Source organism: Pristis pectinata, chromosome 16 (genome assembly GCF_009764475.1).
Source record: "Pristis pectinata isolate sPriPec2 chromosome 16, sPriPec2.1.pri, whole genome shotgun sequence".
In the NCBI taxonomy this organism is placed as follows: domain Eukaryota; kingdom Metazoa; phylum Chordata; class Chondrichthyes; order Rhinopristiformes; family Pristidae; genus Pristis; species Pristis pectinata.
Window position 1 is genome coordinate 18572578 of NC_067420.1, and position 15599 is coordinate 18588176.

The following is a 15599-nucleotide window of genomic DNA, read 5'->3' on the forward strand; positions in this document are numbered from 1 at the left end:
CGCAAAGGAGGGTCTGCTGACCTGGACCAACTAAGAAATCTCGGAGCTGCAGGCCCGAGATTGCGGTTTTGTAGCTGGGCAGTCGTTGTCGGCTTGCTGTGCGTCAGCCAGGGTCTTGTAGTCGATACCCAGGGACAGGCTGTGGATGGTCGGTCTGGAAAGTGCGTCAGCAACGACATTGTCCTTCCCGGAGACATATTGGACATACGTTGTGAATTCGGAAATATAGGACAAATGTCTCTGCTGACAAGCTGACCAGGGATCAGAGACTTTGGAGGCGAAGGACAAAGGCTTATGGTCAGTGAAGGTGGTGAAAGGCCTGCCTTCCAAAAAGTACCGGAAATGCCGGACCACCAGGTACAGCGCTAGAAGTTCCTGATCAAAAGCGCTGTATTTCAGTTCGGGTGGTCTAAGGTGCCTGCTGAAAAATGCCAAGGGTTACCAACTGCCTTCGATTAGTTGTTCCAGTACCCCACCCACCGCGGTGTTGGACGCGTCCACCGTGAGGGCGGTTGGGACGTCTGTCCTAGGGTGTACCAGCATTGTGGTGTCTGCCAGGGCGTCCTTGGCCTTAACAAAGGCAGCCGCAGCCTTGTCATTCCAGGCGATGTCCTTGCCCTTACCAGCCATCAGCGAGAACAAAGGGCGCATAATACGGGCCGCTGCAGGGATGAACCGATGGTAAAAGTTGACCATCCCCAGGAATTCCTGTAGGCCTTTGACCGTGTTGGGGCGGGCAAAATGGCGGATAGTGTCCACCTTGGCAGGTAGGGGTGTTGCTCCATTGCTGGTGATTTTGTGGCCAAGGAAATCGATACAGTCAAGCCCGAATTGGCACTTGGCCGGGTTGATCATGAGGCCGAAATCACAGAGACGGGAATACAGTTGGCAGAGGTGGGAGTGGTGTTCTTGGCGGTCACGGCTGGCGATTAGTATGTCATCTAAGTAAATGAACACGAAATCCAGGTCTCAGCCTACCACGTCCATCAGCCGCTGGAACGTCCGTGGCGTTCTTAAGGCCGAACGGCATTCGAAGGAACTTGAAGAGGCCGAATGGGATGATAATCGCAGTTTTGGGGACGTCATCCGGGTGGACCAGGATTTGGTGGTATCCCCGAACGAGGTCCACCTTGGAGAAGATGCAGGCCCCACATAGGTTGGCTGTGAAGTCTTGGATGTGAGGGATGGGGTAGCGGTCTGGGGTGGTGGCGTCATTCAGCCTGCGATAGTCGCCGCAGGGCCTCCACCCGCCGGTGGCTTTAGGGACCATGTGCAGGGGGGAGGCCCAGGGGCTGTCTGACCTGCGAACAATCCCCAGCTCCTCCATGCGACGGAACTCTTCCTTTGCCAGGCGGAGCTTGTCTGGAGGTAGTCGTCGTGCTCGGGCATGAAGGGGTGGCCCTGTGGTAATGATGTGGTGTTGGATCCTGTGTTTGGGCATAGAATTTGTAAACTGAGGTGCCAAAACTGATGGGAATTCAGCTAGGAGCTTCGTGAACTCATTGCCGGACAGGAAAATGGAGTCCAAGCGCGGGGCTGGTAGGTTGGTTTCTCCCAGGGGGTAGGTCTGGAAGGTTCTGGAGTGGACTAGCCATTTCCCCCGCAGGTCGACTAACAGGTTGTGGGCCCGAAGGAAATCGGCTCCTAGAAGTGGTCGGGCGACGGTGGCAAGGGTGAAGGTCCAGATGAAACGGCTGCCGCCGAATTGTAACTGAAGTGTACGGGTACTGAAAGTCCGTGTCGTTGTGCCGTTTGCAGCATTGAGTACCGGACCTTGTTGCCTGTTATGAGTGTCACGGCCGGTCGGGGGCAAAATACTGACCTCTGCTCCAGTATCGATGAGGAAACGCCGCCTGGACTGCTTGTCCCGAACGAATAAGAGGCTTTGTCTGTGGCCAGCCGCCGTAGCTGTTAGTGGCGGCTGGCGCTGGCGTTTCCCTGACTTGCAGGGTGGGCGGCATCGACGGGCCTCCGCACCCCACCTCTGATGGTAGAAACACAGCTGGTTGCCATTGTCGTCGTCTGTGTTTCTGGGGTGTGGTCGCCCGGTTGCTGGGACTGGTTTAGGCAGGCGTTGGGCTCGCGGCCTGGCGATTTGGCCGACGGACGAACTGCGCTCACGTTTGGCCTTCCACAGGACATCTGCCCAGGCAGCCACCTCAGGCGGGTTGCTGAAATCAGCGTCGGCCAACAGCAGGTGAGTGTCATCGGGTAGTTGTTCGAGGAAGTCCTGTTCGAACATTAGGCAGGGCTTGTGTCCCTCAGCCAATGCCAGCATCTCATTCATTAGGGCAGATGGGGATCTGTCACCCAGGCCATCGAGATGAAGCAGGCGGGCGGCACGCTCATGACGGGAGAGGCCAAAGGTCCGAATCAGAAGGTCTTTGAAAGCTGGGTACTTATCCTCCTCCGGAGGAGACTGGATGAAGTCACTGACCTGGGTGGCTGTCTCCTGGTCCAGAGAGCTGACCACATGGTAGTACTTTGTGGAGTCGGAGGTGATCCGCTGAAGGTGGAATTGCGCTTCGGCCTGGTGAAACCAGACGCTGGGACGAAGCGTCCAAAAGGTGGGCAGCTTGAGTGCCACTGCGTTGGATGCTGCGTTGTCATCCATTGTGCAGGTTCAGAATCCGTTTGGACCATCGGGGTCACCAATGTGGCAGTCACTACCGCGGAATGAACACAAGACACTAGTCGTAGAGTTTCAGAATAGAACTGGTTTATTTTCCAGCCTTGCGCGGGCCTTTTAAGAGAGCCTGTTCCCGCCCACTCAAAACGGCAATGACGTATACACCACGTCATCAAACCTTTCCCGCGCGCAGGTTCTCCCCGTCACTCAGGGAAGACGAAGGCCCACCGCCATCTTGGGCCTCGCCGCTTCAACGGCACGCGACCCGACCGCCGAGCCGGTTCGCTTGCTTGGACGGTGAGTCGCTACACAAGGTAATAAACAATGGCTTGTATTTTGGGATAAAGATAATGATGAGAGTATTTGTGCTCACCATTACTAAAGAGTAAATCAGGTAATAATTCCCAGCACTTACACATCACTGTTTAACAAGGATTGTAGGAGGCCTCTGTCTGATTTGTCCCACTCCTCCACAATTATCGTTAACTGGTACCTTGCCCGTAAACTCAGCATTCATGTACAAGCAACAGTGTAACATTGTAGAATCCACCTGCTGGATAACCACTAAATGTACCAATAAAATTTAAGCTTCTTCATCTGTGTGTAAGTGAATTTGTAATGACTTGGTTAGCATTACTGTGAATAAAAAAAACATTTTTGTAAGTGTAGAATCTTATTCCTTCAGATTTAGTTATGATTTAAAACTCAGAAAAATATTTTAATTTTACTTATTGTTGTTCTTTCTGTCTTATTTCTCCCCCTTAATCCTATTTTTCTTTCCCTCTCTTGATCTAGCTTGCAGTATATGATTTTACATTGATTGAGAGATTGTAACTTACACTTTGATTTAGGCTACAAATGCCTTGATAAAGTTCATTCAAATTTTACATTTTTAAGGTATGATTATGTTATTTCAGCTTCTCCCTTAATTGGACTACTTTCTATACTATGATTTAAATGTGATTTATATTTCCTGCTTTTTATTTGTGCCTGTGCTGTTTATGAGAGTTCTTCAGTCAGATTAGCCTGTCAGCCTCTTGCTGACTGCCCTTTTGCTGAATGCCCGGAGATTCTGACTAAACTCAAAGTCAATGTGGAGGAAATCCACACTCTAAAGTCTGTTAAATCATTGTGGCAACTCTTCAAGACCAATAGTACAGATCATTTCTCAAATTGACTGAATCATCCATTTGATATCCTCCACCACTTCTCAGTTAGTTGTAGTTACATCACACATCAGTCAGCCTTCTTTGGCAAGTCTGCTGAACCCCTAACTGAGTTATCCCAGCATTACAATCCATGTTACCCTGCATTCATCAGCATGCAAGGGACGTCACATAACCAGCCTTATGCAAACTTATAACATTGCCCCTTATGTTTCACAGGTGATTGATATATTTCTTGGAAGGGATAGGACTTTATACCTACCCTTCCCCATCCAAAAGGGACATTACTGAGAAATTTCACTATGGTTTCTATGTCTTGGAAGAAGTGTGATTGTGAAAGACATAAAAAACGTTAATCACTTAATAAAAGGACATTAGTGGCAATCCTGTCTTTCTTTAATAGTTTGTCCAAAATACCTCCTTATTGGCTGGTATTTTGGGGAAATTAATACATGGACAAAGTTAACCAAATTCACTCATTGTCTACCACCTGTCCCCTATCATTGCACCGTCCCCTCCCCTTCAATTGAGTGAGACCCCAGGATTTCCCAAGGTCTCTGGTTCAGTCTGGAGATCCAGACCAATACAAGTTTTCTGGTATCACCAGTGCAAATTTATTTTTAGCTGACATGTCCATGAACATTAATGGTTCAGGGCACAAGTGTATCAATATTAGCAGGTTCAGCATGAGATATATCAAGAGGAAGAGGACAATATCATGGAGAGTGACTAGTGAGGCATCACTATTAACATCATATCCTGGTAGAGCAAAGAAAGGAGGTTGTTACTACATGGACTATAAAGAGATTACCCTAAACAGCTAGAAAATTCATAACTCCCAATCCATTCCAAGTGACCTGTCTATACTAAAATTCTTCACAACACCACATTTGCAGGAGTAAACAGCTGAAAGAGCCCAAAAGACACGTTCCTCACCCCTAGGTATGGAGGACAATCTGCACTATATATAATCTGTAATGGATGATTCTCAGACTGTATAAGACCAATGGCTTGAGAAAAATCATTTTTATTTCCTGATGAGTGGCAGCCACGACCTCTGCAAAAAATAAATTTTCCTTGGATCATTTCCCTTCTGGAGTTTCAACTTTGATTGCAGTCTTGACACTTCAGACTGCTGCTCAACAACGATGGTTGATTGTCAACACTGTAGCCACAGCTGCTGAGAGTGATGTATATAACAACATACTGATCGGGTTGACATGTAAGAGGCATGGAGATGCATTGAGGGACTAACACTTCTAGCCAGTAAAGTGCACAATCATTCATCGATGAGAGGTACCTCATAAGTTGATCTAGGCCATTGCACCAAATGGCCAATTCAAGGAAGACAATGGGGTACAGTGGATCAGCTATCAGCAACAGAAGCACCATTTTTTATTTTATTGACACAGAATGAATCTGATCAATGAGGGGTCATGTTTTCTTGCACAACACATGACACCTCACTAACGCTCTCTCACTTAATCCTGGCCATATCAACTTGCAGAACAACAGGGCACCCCAGATAAGGGGCATCATGGAGCAAAAGTATCATGTCAATATAAGCTGTCCCTCAAATTTCTCTGCCTCTTGTAGGAGTCTCCAACTCATGGAGTCATAGAGTTGTACAGCACAAAAATGAGCCCTTCAACCCATTACATCCATGTCGACCTTTTTACCCATCTACACTGATCCTATTTGCTCACAATAGGGCCCTATCCTTCTATGCCTTGCCTATTTAAATGTCTGTCTACATGTTTCTTCAACGTAACAATCATATCTGACTACATCACCTCTTCTGGCAATGAAATATCAACCACTCTGTGTGTAATTTTCCCCTCAAAGATCCCCTTTCTCCTTCCTCTCACCTTATACCTGTGTTCTCTTGTTTCTGATACCCCTACCATGTGAAAATGATTCTGACTACCTACTCTATTTATGCCTCTTATAATTTTATTTAGCTCCCTTGTGTCAATGCTCTGGACACTGTAAGCAGGACTCTTCACATGACAAATTTGGGGGAAGTATTCCTGTTGCTATAGAAGAGAGCTGGGTCCCCACATGCCTTTACTGTGCTCATGCAGGAGAGCTCTCTGCTGACATGCAGCATGTCACTCTTTAGGTAACATGGCTCTGCACCTGGAGAACACCAAGCTGCCATTGGTCGCAACCTTGTGTCCATTGAAAGCACAATCTGCACATGAATGGTCTCTCATTATTTATTGAGGCCAGTGTTATGTTTGTTCTTCATCAAGAGACAAACTTCGCGTGGGTTTAACATCTGAACGTTTTTATTAACCAACACCAGCCTGCTTGCTTTCCCTCTCTTCTTACAGCCACTTCCTGTTCCCCCATGTGACCCCTTGCATTGCCTACTGGGAACTGTAGTTCTTTATAATAACACATAATAACACATCTTCCCCCTTTAAAGAAAAACAAACACAATACTTTGTCCTAAAAAACCTGCCAAGAACCCTTGTCCACTCAGCAGCTTTCAATCAGTCTCTGAGGTGGTTTAATGGTCCTTTTTGGTCTGGTACTTGTTTTCGGAGGTGTATTGCTTTCATTTGCTGCATTACTATTGGTGTTTTCCTGGGAACTCTGGTCCACATCTTCATTTTCTCCATATGCTGGCCCCTTTGGTGTACTGACAGGGGATGGGTCACAGCCATGGGTTGGAACTTGTGGTCGTAGATCCACGCGGTTCCTCCTCAGAGGTGTCCCTCGCTCCGTCTGGATCTGGTATGAATGTGGATTTACTTCCTCTTGCACAACGCCTTGCATGGACCATGTGCCAGAATCATGATCTCGGATTCGCACTTGATCCCCAGGCTTCAGGACTGGTAGGCATTTCGCTGCCTTGTAATGATTCTGTTTCTGTTTTTCTTTCCCTTCCTCTTTAGTCTGTTTGACCTTGTGTGCTCCTTCAGGTGTCAACAGGTTTTCACGTATTGGAAGGTCAGTGTGTATGCGTCGACCCATCAGCATTTGGGCTGGTGAAAGTCCGTTCTGCAGTGGCGCACTTCTGTAAATCATTAGACTTCTGTGGAGATCCTCTCGTTCATCTTGCGCTTTCTTCATGATGCCCTTCACCAGCTTAACTGAACTCTCTGCTAGGCCATTAGATTTTGGGTGATGTGGGCTTGAGGTTATATGTCGAAACCCCCAAACATTGGCAAAGGATTCAAATTCACAGCTCAAAAATTGTGGACCATTGTCTGATACTACTTCACATGGAACTCCATGCCTTGCAAACACAGCTTTCAGGAAGGTGATAACTGCTTTGCTGGACGTTGATTGCACTGCCGCATCCTCTGGGTAATTGGAAATGTAGTTTGTTGCAACAATATGGCTCTTCCCATTACAGTCAAACAAATCCACTCCAACTTTGAAATACAGCCTGTCTGGTACAGGGTGTGGTGTAAGTTGTTCTGCTTGCTGCTTTGGTCTGTAGGTAAGGCATATTTCACATGAAGCAGTGGTCCGGCTGATGTCTTGGTTCATTCTTGGCCAGTACATCACTTCACGTGCTCTACGTTTACATTTTTCCTCCCCAAGATGCCCTTGGTGTATCTTCTGGAGCATCTCCTTGCGTAGTGACACTGGAATCACAAACCTGTTCCCTTTGAAGACCATATCTTTCACTACTGACAGTTCAGCTCTGCATGCCCAATAATCCTGGATACACATTGGACAGTCATCCTTTGCTGCTGACCATCCTTTCCATATTGTCTCATTGAGTACTTTCATTGTTTCATCTGCCTCTGCTGCTTTCCTAATCTGCTCTGTTCTATCTGGAGATTCTGGAAGAGAGGTGACAATCATGTCAACATAGGCCTGTATATCTGCATTAACCTGTTGGTCTCTCTTTTCTGTCTTGTCGACTGCTCGAGACAGAGCATCAGCAGCAAACATATATTTTCCCGGTGTGTAGATCTTCTTCATATCATATTTCTGCAGCCTTATCAACATGTGCTGTATCCTCATGGGACAGTGGTTTGGACATAATTGAGACCAATGGTTTATGGTCTGTCTCCACTTCAATAGCTTGCCCATAGATGTACTGATGGAACCTTTCACATGCATATGTACTGGCGAGAAGTTCTTTCCCTATCTGTGCATAGTTGGCTTCCGCACTTGTTAAAGTCCTTGATGCATAGGCCACAGGTTGCCATGTGCCATCATGCTGCCGCAGTAGTACTGATCCAAGGCCGTGCCGGGACGCATTAGCTGATGTCCTGATACACCTTTCCGGATCATAAAACTTCAGCACGGCTCTTCAGTTAGGACCCTTTTCAACGTTTGGAAACACTCTTCTTGCTCCTGAGACCAAATCCATTCATTTTGTTGCTCAGAGAGTGACCTAAGTGGTGCTGACAATGTTGACAGCCGTGGGATGAACTTAGCCAGGTAAGTCACCATCCCTAAGAAACGTCTCACCTCCTCTTTGTTTTGGGACCTCTCCATGTTATCAATGGCTGACATCTTTCTTGGGTCAGGCTTCACTCCCTCTTCAGATATGACATCTCCTATGAAGATCAGTGTCTTAACACCAAACTCACATTTCCCTTTATTTAATTTCAAATTGACATTCCTTGTCACATCAAGCACTTGTCTCAGTCAAGTATCATGTTCCTCCTTGGTGGACCCCCAGACAATCATGTCATCCATCATGGTCTTGACACCAGGTATGCCCTCAAAAATCATGTAGATGGTTTTATGGTAGACTTCTGGTGCGGACAGGATCCCATATGGCAACCGAAGATAGCGATACCTTCCCTGTGGTGTGTTAAAAGTACACAGTCTCGAACTTGCCTCATCAAGCTTCATCTGCCAAAACCCAGACAATGCGTTGAGCTTGCTAAACTATTTGGCACCTGAAAACCAGGACATGATCTCCTCCCGTGTTGGCAATTTAAAATGCTTTTTTTTGATGGCTTCATTGAGATCTCTTGGGTCTAGACATATCCGCAATGCTCCATTTTTCTTTTGCACAATGACCAGTGAACTCACCTAATCTGTTGGTTCTTCAATTTTCTGTATGACATTCATCCATTCCATGCATGCTAGTTCTTGTTTAAGTTTACTTCTAAGTTGAAATGGAACTTTCCTGCATGCATGGACAACAGGAGTCACTGCCTCATCTATGTGAATTTTGTGTACACCAGGTAAGCATCTGAGCCCCTCAAAGACATCTGCATACTCTTCCATGAGTGTTGTGTGGTTATCTTTGGTATGTGAAGCTACTATGAAAACTCTTTTCACTAGGTTGAGCTTTTCACATGCACTCGGCTAAGTATTGGTCGCAGCTAACACCTTGTTTCTGGTCACAGGAAAAAAATATATATCTCTGAAATGTGATGTTTTGCTTGGAATAAAATACTCCTCAAATTTTTCATCAAAGTGCCCAACTCAAAAGCTGTCTCATCAATTTGAAAGCTGTTATAGATGTCCAAATCATCTTTGCCAATCACGTGCAGAAAAATAGACACTTTCAATTTTCATCGTCCCCTCCCACTCCACTAGCATCTAAATATATGTTGAATCGCTGTTTGAAGCATTTCCAATTATTGGTTAGAATGCCAGTAAACTGTGTAGGCTTGGAAGGACTTAGCTTATCCATAACGGGAACTCTCGGCCTCTCACCTGAATCTCTCTTGGCAAATCTGGTGACTGCTGAACTTCAGGAACAATGTGCTCCCTCGCCACACTGGCCAGCTTTTCCTCCGTCTTATTAAAGCTTTTATTTCGTACTCACTGAGTCTCTTTCTCAATTGCACACAGTATTCATCTACTATCCCTGTTCAGACCTCAGTCAAACTTCTGACACCATGTTATGTTTGTTTTTCATCAAGAGACAAACTTTGCGTGGGTTTAACGTCTGAACATTTTTATTAACCAACACCAGCCTGCTTGCTTTCCCTCTCTTTTTACAGCCACTTCCTGTTCCCCCATGTGACCCCTTGCATTGCCTACTGGGAACTGTAGTTCTTTATTTTTACTACATAATAACACATAATAACACAATTGGAAATAGTCAGCAGGACAGACAGTGTCTGTGGAGAGAGAAACAATTAACATTTCAGGTCTGAGACACTTCGTCAGAATTGGAAAAGAGAGAAAAACAATATAGTTTTCAATCAGAGAGAAGGTGGCAGACGGATAGGTAGGGCAAAGGAATATCTCTGATTGGGTGTGTCCAAATGGGTTAATGGGTTCAGTTGAAAGCACATTAAACTCCTTTGTCTATGTAATGTATTGTTAATGGTGAGGCTCTGGGGCATGTTTAGTAGGCCAGATTATGCATATGGAATGAGGAAAATTTGAACCAATATTATAAAAGGCAGAAATGGCCAGTTCTGATACAGATGGAAAGAAATTCAGTGCCAGTTCAGATGGCAAAGGACTCGGATGGAGGCAGACATTTAATTGTGGAGGAGTCTTGCAACTGTGCTTATTTTTGTTGTGATTTTCCCAGGCAGAAACAATAATTGAGTAGGAGGTTTTGATCAGATCAATGAAGCCCATGGAAGCTCCAAGTGTTGTCTTGGACACTTTTCCTGAATCTGTTGTGCTGAGATAATCACAATGGTTGTGTCCTGTGAGTGTCTGAAGCCACACTAGACTCTGGGATTATGTCTTCTGCAAGAGTGAGCAGGCATTTCAATAAGATTCTAGCGAGAATCTTCCCAGCAATGGAGAGATGGATAATGGCTGGATTGTCATTATAGTCAGCTCTTTATAAAAATTGTGACATTATTAGCATTGTATAGATTGTCTGGGATTTCTTTAGTGTGTCAGATTTTATGAGCAGCAAGTGGATCTTGTTTGTGAGTGCTTCTCCCCAACTTTCAGTATTCCTATTAATGTGCCATCAGGACTGATGCAACTCATAAGATCAGAGACACTGCTCCTAAATAGATCCCAGTTAAATAATATGTTCTTCCATTCTGTTCTGTGCCCTGGTACCTTGGATGTGTGGCAGATGTTGGATGTGCTTCTGATAGTCATTGTTTCATTCACTGAAGAATATACTAATTATTTTTCTAACAACTCATGATGTGAAAACATTACTGGAATATCAGGGTCCACAGGACATTTGCAAAGTTCATTGTGAATTTTGTGATTGCACCAAATTCCAGGCCCTATTTTTAAAGTCAGGGATTGGGTAACACATATATAAAAATATCTTTTTCATACCATCTACTGAAATGATAAAATTCAAGCCCTGGGGGAAGGAATAATCCCAATAGTGCATGGTTTCTCAGGCTTAGTCAATAAGTAGAAGAAAGCTGAAACTCCAGCACATCAAAGTTACTGCAATGATAACACATCATAACACAGGCAGCAGTCTGCCCCTGCTGGTATTTCTCTGCTCAATGAGGACACTGAGCTGCTCCCTTGTGAAATGCTGCTGTTCTTTTAGGGCTCCAAGCTGCACCAGGGTAATGAAGCAAAAATATGTGTGTGGCCTTCATCTGCACTTCCATGCAGCTGTCACCTGTTTGACGGGATTGTCACTGAGTCTTTGCAAAGAAGAGTGTGTGTCTACCAGAGTGGAAACCATGCTTTCCTGACTCAATGCAACCTCCTGTAAGAACATGGAGGTCGACACCTTCGCGCTCATTGTCATCACATGCATTTGGCAAGGCAGGCCTGACATTGCCCTACTCATCTCCCGGTACATCCACATCAGCCTCGTCATGAAAGCACTAGTATCACGGCACTCATCTGAATGAAAGATCACCAAAAGTGCAGCGATCAAAAGCCAGAGAGATAAAGTTAGAAGTGAATGGGAGAGAAAGAGATGGAAGGAGAAAGGAAAATGAGAGGAGAGAGAGACCAGAACTGCGAGGAAGTGAAAAACATGAATGATAATAAATATAAGTATGGACCACGATTGAAGAGAAAAATGAATAGATTGAGAGGATTAGACAGAGAGAGAGAGAGAGCGCGGTGCGGTGCGGTGGATGCGAGAAAATCAGAGAGAGAGGTTGAAGTAGAAATAAAGGAAAATAACAGGGCAACTGGGATAGCATCTTTCTAATTCTATGATTAACTGCACAAATTGCTAGATATTGCTTTTCAAGTTAATCATTAATAACAATGATCAGAAGGCGATGTTATCTTTATTTCTATTTGAAAATTCAGTTTCCGCAATATATTTAGCAATATTTTCTAGATTTTTTGACATGTATTAAATATATTCAAGTCAAGTTTGTTATCATGTGCACAAGTACAGTGAGGTACAGATACACTGAAAAACTTGCTTTCAGGAGTATTACAGGCACATAGATTCATTCAACACATAGAATATAAATCATACATAAATTATACAAGACAGTGAAGAGAAAAAAAATGTCTCCCTGACATATCATGATTTTGAGATTATCAACTTCCTCTTCACAGTCCAACAATTTTAATCAACTTATTCTCCAAAATTCTGTTGCAGATTATTTTCATAACCAAGCAATAAGAACAAATAAACCTTTGAGTGGTTTGTATGAAGTAAAATGTAGATAGTAATTTTATGAATATCCCTTTAGAATGCTTCAATTTCAATATACAATCCATTTGACACGATGAGCAATTTATATCAACATAGTTTTGAAAATATATTCACCTTGTCTACCTCAAAAATGTCAATTTTTTTTACATAGTGTATATTGTTAATCTTTCTAATTTTACAGAGCAGATATTAATGTATTGCAATGCATTAAATTTACCACATATAAGATATATTACAGCAGTATGGTTAATTTGATTAGTTTCTAATTAGGTAATTTGTATGGTTGAAAACATTGTACATTCTAACTGTGTGTTCAATAAAGGATATTCTCCTTTATATGTAAAATACATTGATTATATCAGTTATATTCTTGCTTAGGGGAAAGGATTACAAAGGCCAGTGATTTTTTTTTAGATTTTATTTACAGCGTGGTAACAGGCCCTTCCGGCCCAACGAGTCCGCGCCGTCCATTTTAAACCCCCAAATTAACCTACCCGTACGTCTTTAGAATGTGGGAGGAAACCAGAGCACCCGGAGGAAACCCACGCAGACACAGGAGAACGTACAAACTCCTTACAGACAGCGACGGGAATTGAACCCCGATCGCTGGCGCTGTAATAGCGTCGCGCTAACCGCTACGCTACCGTGCCGCCCTTTATTATGTTATTTATGATGTTTTGTTTTATGATGTTAGTATGAAATTCCTAAGTGGTTAATAAAAAGCAAATGAAGCTCTGCCTAACGATGTGTATGCCAAATGAACAATGTCTAGACAGTTTGTGACAATTTTTTTTGATAAAATGACTAATACAAAAGAGTGCCCTGAAAGTTCAATGTACTGTTATGGCTCATTACACTTTAACTAAAATATTAGTGACTCTTAGAGAGTCAAACAAAATTGCAATTGATTATTTCACAATTATATTTTCTTGTTAGTACATTTTACGGATTGCCTGGAAGTCATGAGTTACATTTAATAAATTAAGATGGTCTTCCCATTCATTTTCTTATAAAACTATTTTCATATAATCAATTTATTAATTTAACATATGAATTTAAATATCATGAAGTGAGATCAAACAGGTAAAATAGCTAAAGGTAAAGTACTATCTGATATGAAGTCAAATTTATTCTGATATGCACAAGTACATGTATGGACAGGTGCAATGAAAACTTACTTGCAGCAGCATCACAGGCACGTGACATTAAAGACATGACATTCACAAGAAAAACATTAATTAAAGATAAATTATACAAGAAAGAACATAATTAGAACAAAAAAAGGATCCATTGTAGTGCAAAATGGTTGTAGTGTTGCTATACTGGGGGTTGCACAGCTTGCTTCAAGAACTGAATGGTTGAAGGGAAGTAGCTTTTCTTGAACCTTGAACGAGGTTGATGCTGACAAGACATTTCCCTCCTTGGGGAAATCTGGAACCGGGGACATAGCTTCAGAATAAGAGGTCATTCATTTATGACAGAGGTTGAGGAATTTCTTCTCTGAGGATTACTTTGGAATTCTTTACCCCAGAGAGCTGTGGAATATATTCAAAACCAACATAGATAAGCTATTTGGCCTTTAAGTGTTTTAAGGTTATTGGGAATGGGCAGGAATGTGGAGCTGATCATACAGGGCCTGTGGAAGTGGGATGTCACCATTTGATCAAAGCTGTCAACTCTATACATAGACAGCAATTAACCCTCCATTCTGGTGAAAAATGCTTTCAGAAAGCACAACACCAGAGGTTAATGGGTGCAAATATATTACTTACTATTCTATGAGCAGAACTGCTGAACTTGGTTGAAACATAGTGATACTCCGTGATACCTTTCCCACCATATCCTCACGGTCCTCCACTAAGAATGAGCTTTGCATTACTTCGGCTTTTCACAGTTGACAATAGAAAACTGTCAATTGCCATTCACCTGAGAGGAAGCTCCCTTTTTTTTGCAGATGTCACTTTGAATTTGACACCTTTTTAAAAATTTTTAAAAAATTTTTACAGCGTGGTAACAGGCCCTTCTGGCCCAACGAGTCCATGCCGCCCATTTTAAACCCGAATTAACCTACCTGTATGTCTTTGCAATGTGGGAGGAAACCGGAGCACCCGGAGGAAACCCACGCAGACACGGGAGAACCTACAAACTCCTTACAGACAGTGATGGGAATCGAATCCCGATCACTGGTGCTGTAATAGCATCGCGCTAACTGCTACGCTAGCGTGCTGCCTTCTGCAGAGGATTTGTTGAGCCTGTGAACAGAGAGATTATTCAAGCAATTAGACTGAAGAATTCTCACAGACTACAAAGGAGGAAGTAAAATACAGGAAATAGAAATTACATTACAATCCTTGTGTCAATCCTAGAGACTGGGCTTTGCAAAATGATGAATTTAAGAAGAAAAATAAACAAATTAAAACAAAAATTTTTATTAGTTTAAATAGTTACCTTGCCTTTAAATTTTCTTCTGGCAGAATGAAACTCCACATTCCCCAGGACCAAAGAGGTTGTTATATTAATTAGTAATTATATATTAGGAAAACAAATAAAAATGTTTGTTACTCCTGAATGAACAATGTGAATGGTGCTTATAATTAGTCTAATTTCATGCTGAATTGCTGATTCCATCGGCAAAGATTGGAATGGTGTATCTTGTGGAAGGGCAGGATATCTCCGAGAGCACCTTGTGTTTTTTTTTGTGTTTAGTAACACCAGAAGCTGCTGTCAATTTTACTCAGTAATAATGGCAAGCACTGTCAGCCTAACCATTATTACAAATACAAATTCTGAACTTGTGTCATTCAAGTGGCCACACCAAGAATTAGCATAACTTACACATTTACAAATAATTGTGTTTAAATACTATCAGATTTCTGCCATATAAATTGTTATGTTTATACTATTAATTGTTGGAAATTTACATGTTAAAATTGTTTTACAGATAACAATAGATTTAAAAGATTTTAACATTTGTGTATTTACTTGGAATCATTTTTGACTGAAGAACAAATATTCCTACCACAAACTGTTCTGTACATTAATTGTCAAAACACAATTTTGTCTTCACAGCTATTTTATCTCTGATTGGAAACAGCATTCTTTTGTTTATTGCACTTAGGAAAAGACACATGCTTAAACCAGCTGAATATTTCATTGTGAACTTAGCCATCAGTGACCTTGCAATGATCATAACTCTATTACCACTGGCTATTCCATCATTATTTGCACACAGGTAATTGTACCAATTTTTTAACAAATTCATATGAGCATTCAGTGATCATGTAAATAGCTATGC

General features: G+C 42.8%; 1 protein-coding gene across 1 annotated transcript in view; it reads left to right on the forward strand.

Moving 5' to 3' along the window:
• Positions 1-15599, forward strand: part of LOC127579030 (opsin-5-like) — a 50898-nt gene that overhangs the window by 25440 nt on the left and 9859 nt on the right. The window contains exon 3 of the mRNA XM_052031665.1: positions 15374-15536. Coding sequence (XP_051887625.1) covers positions 15374-15536 — 163 coding nt within the window. The remainder of the gene's footprint in view (positions 1-15373; positions 15537-15599) is intronic.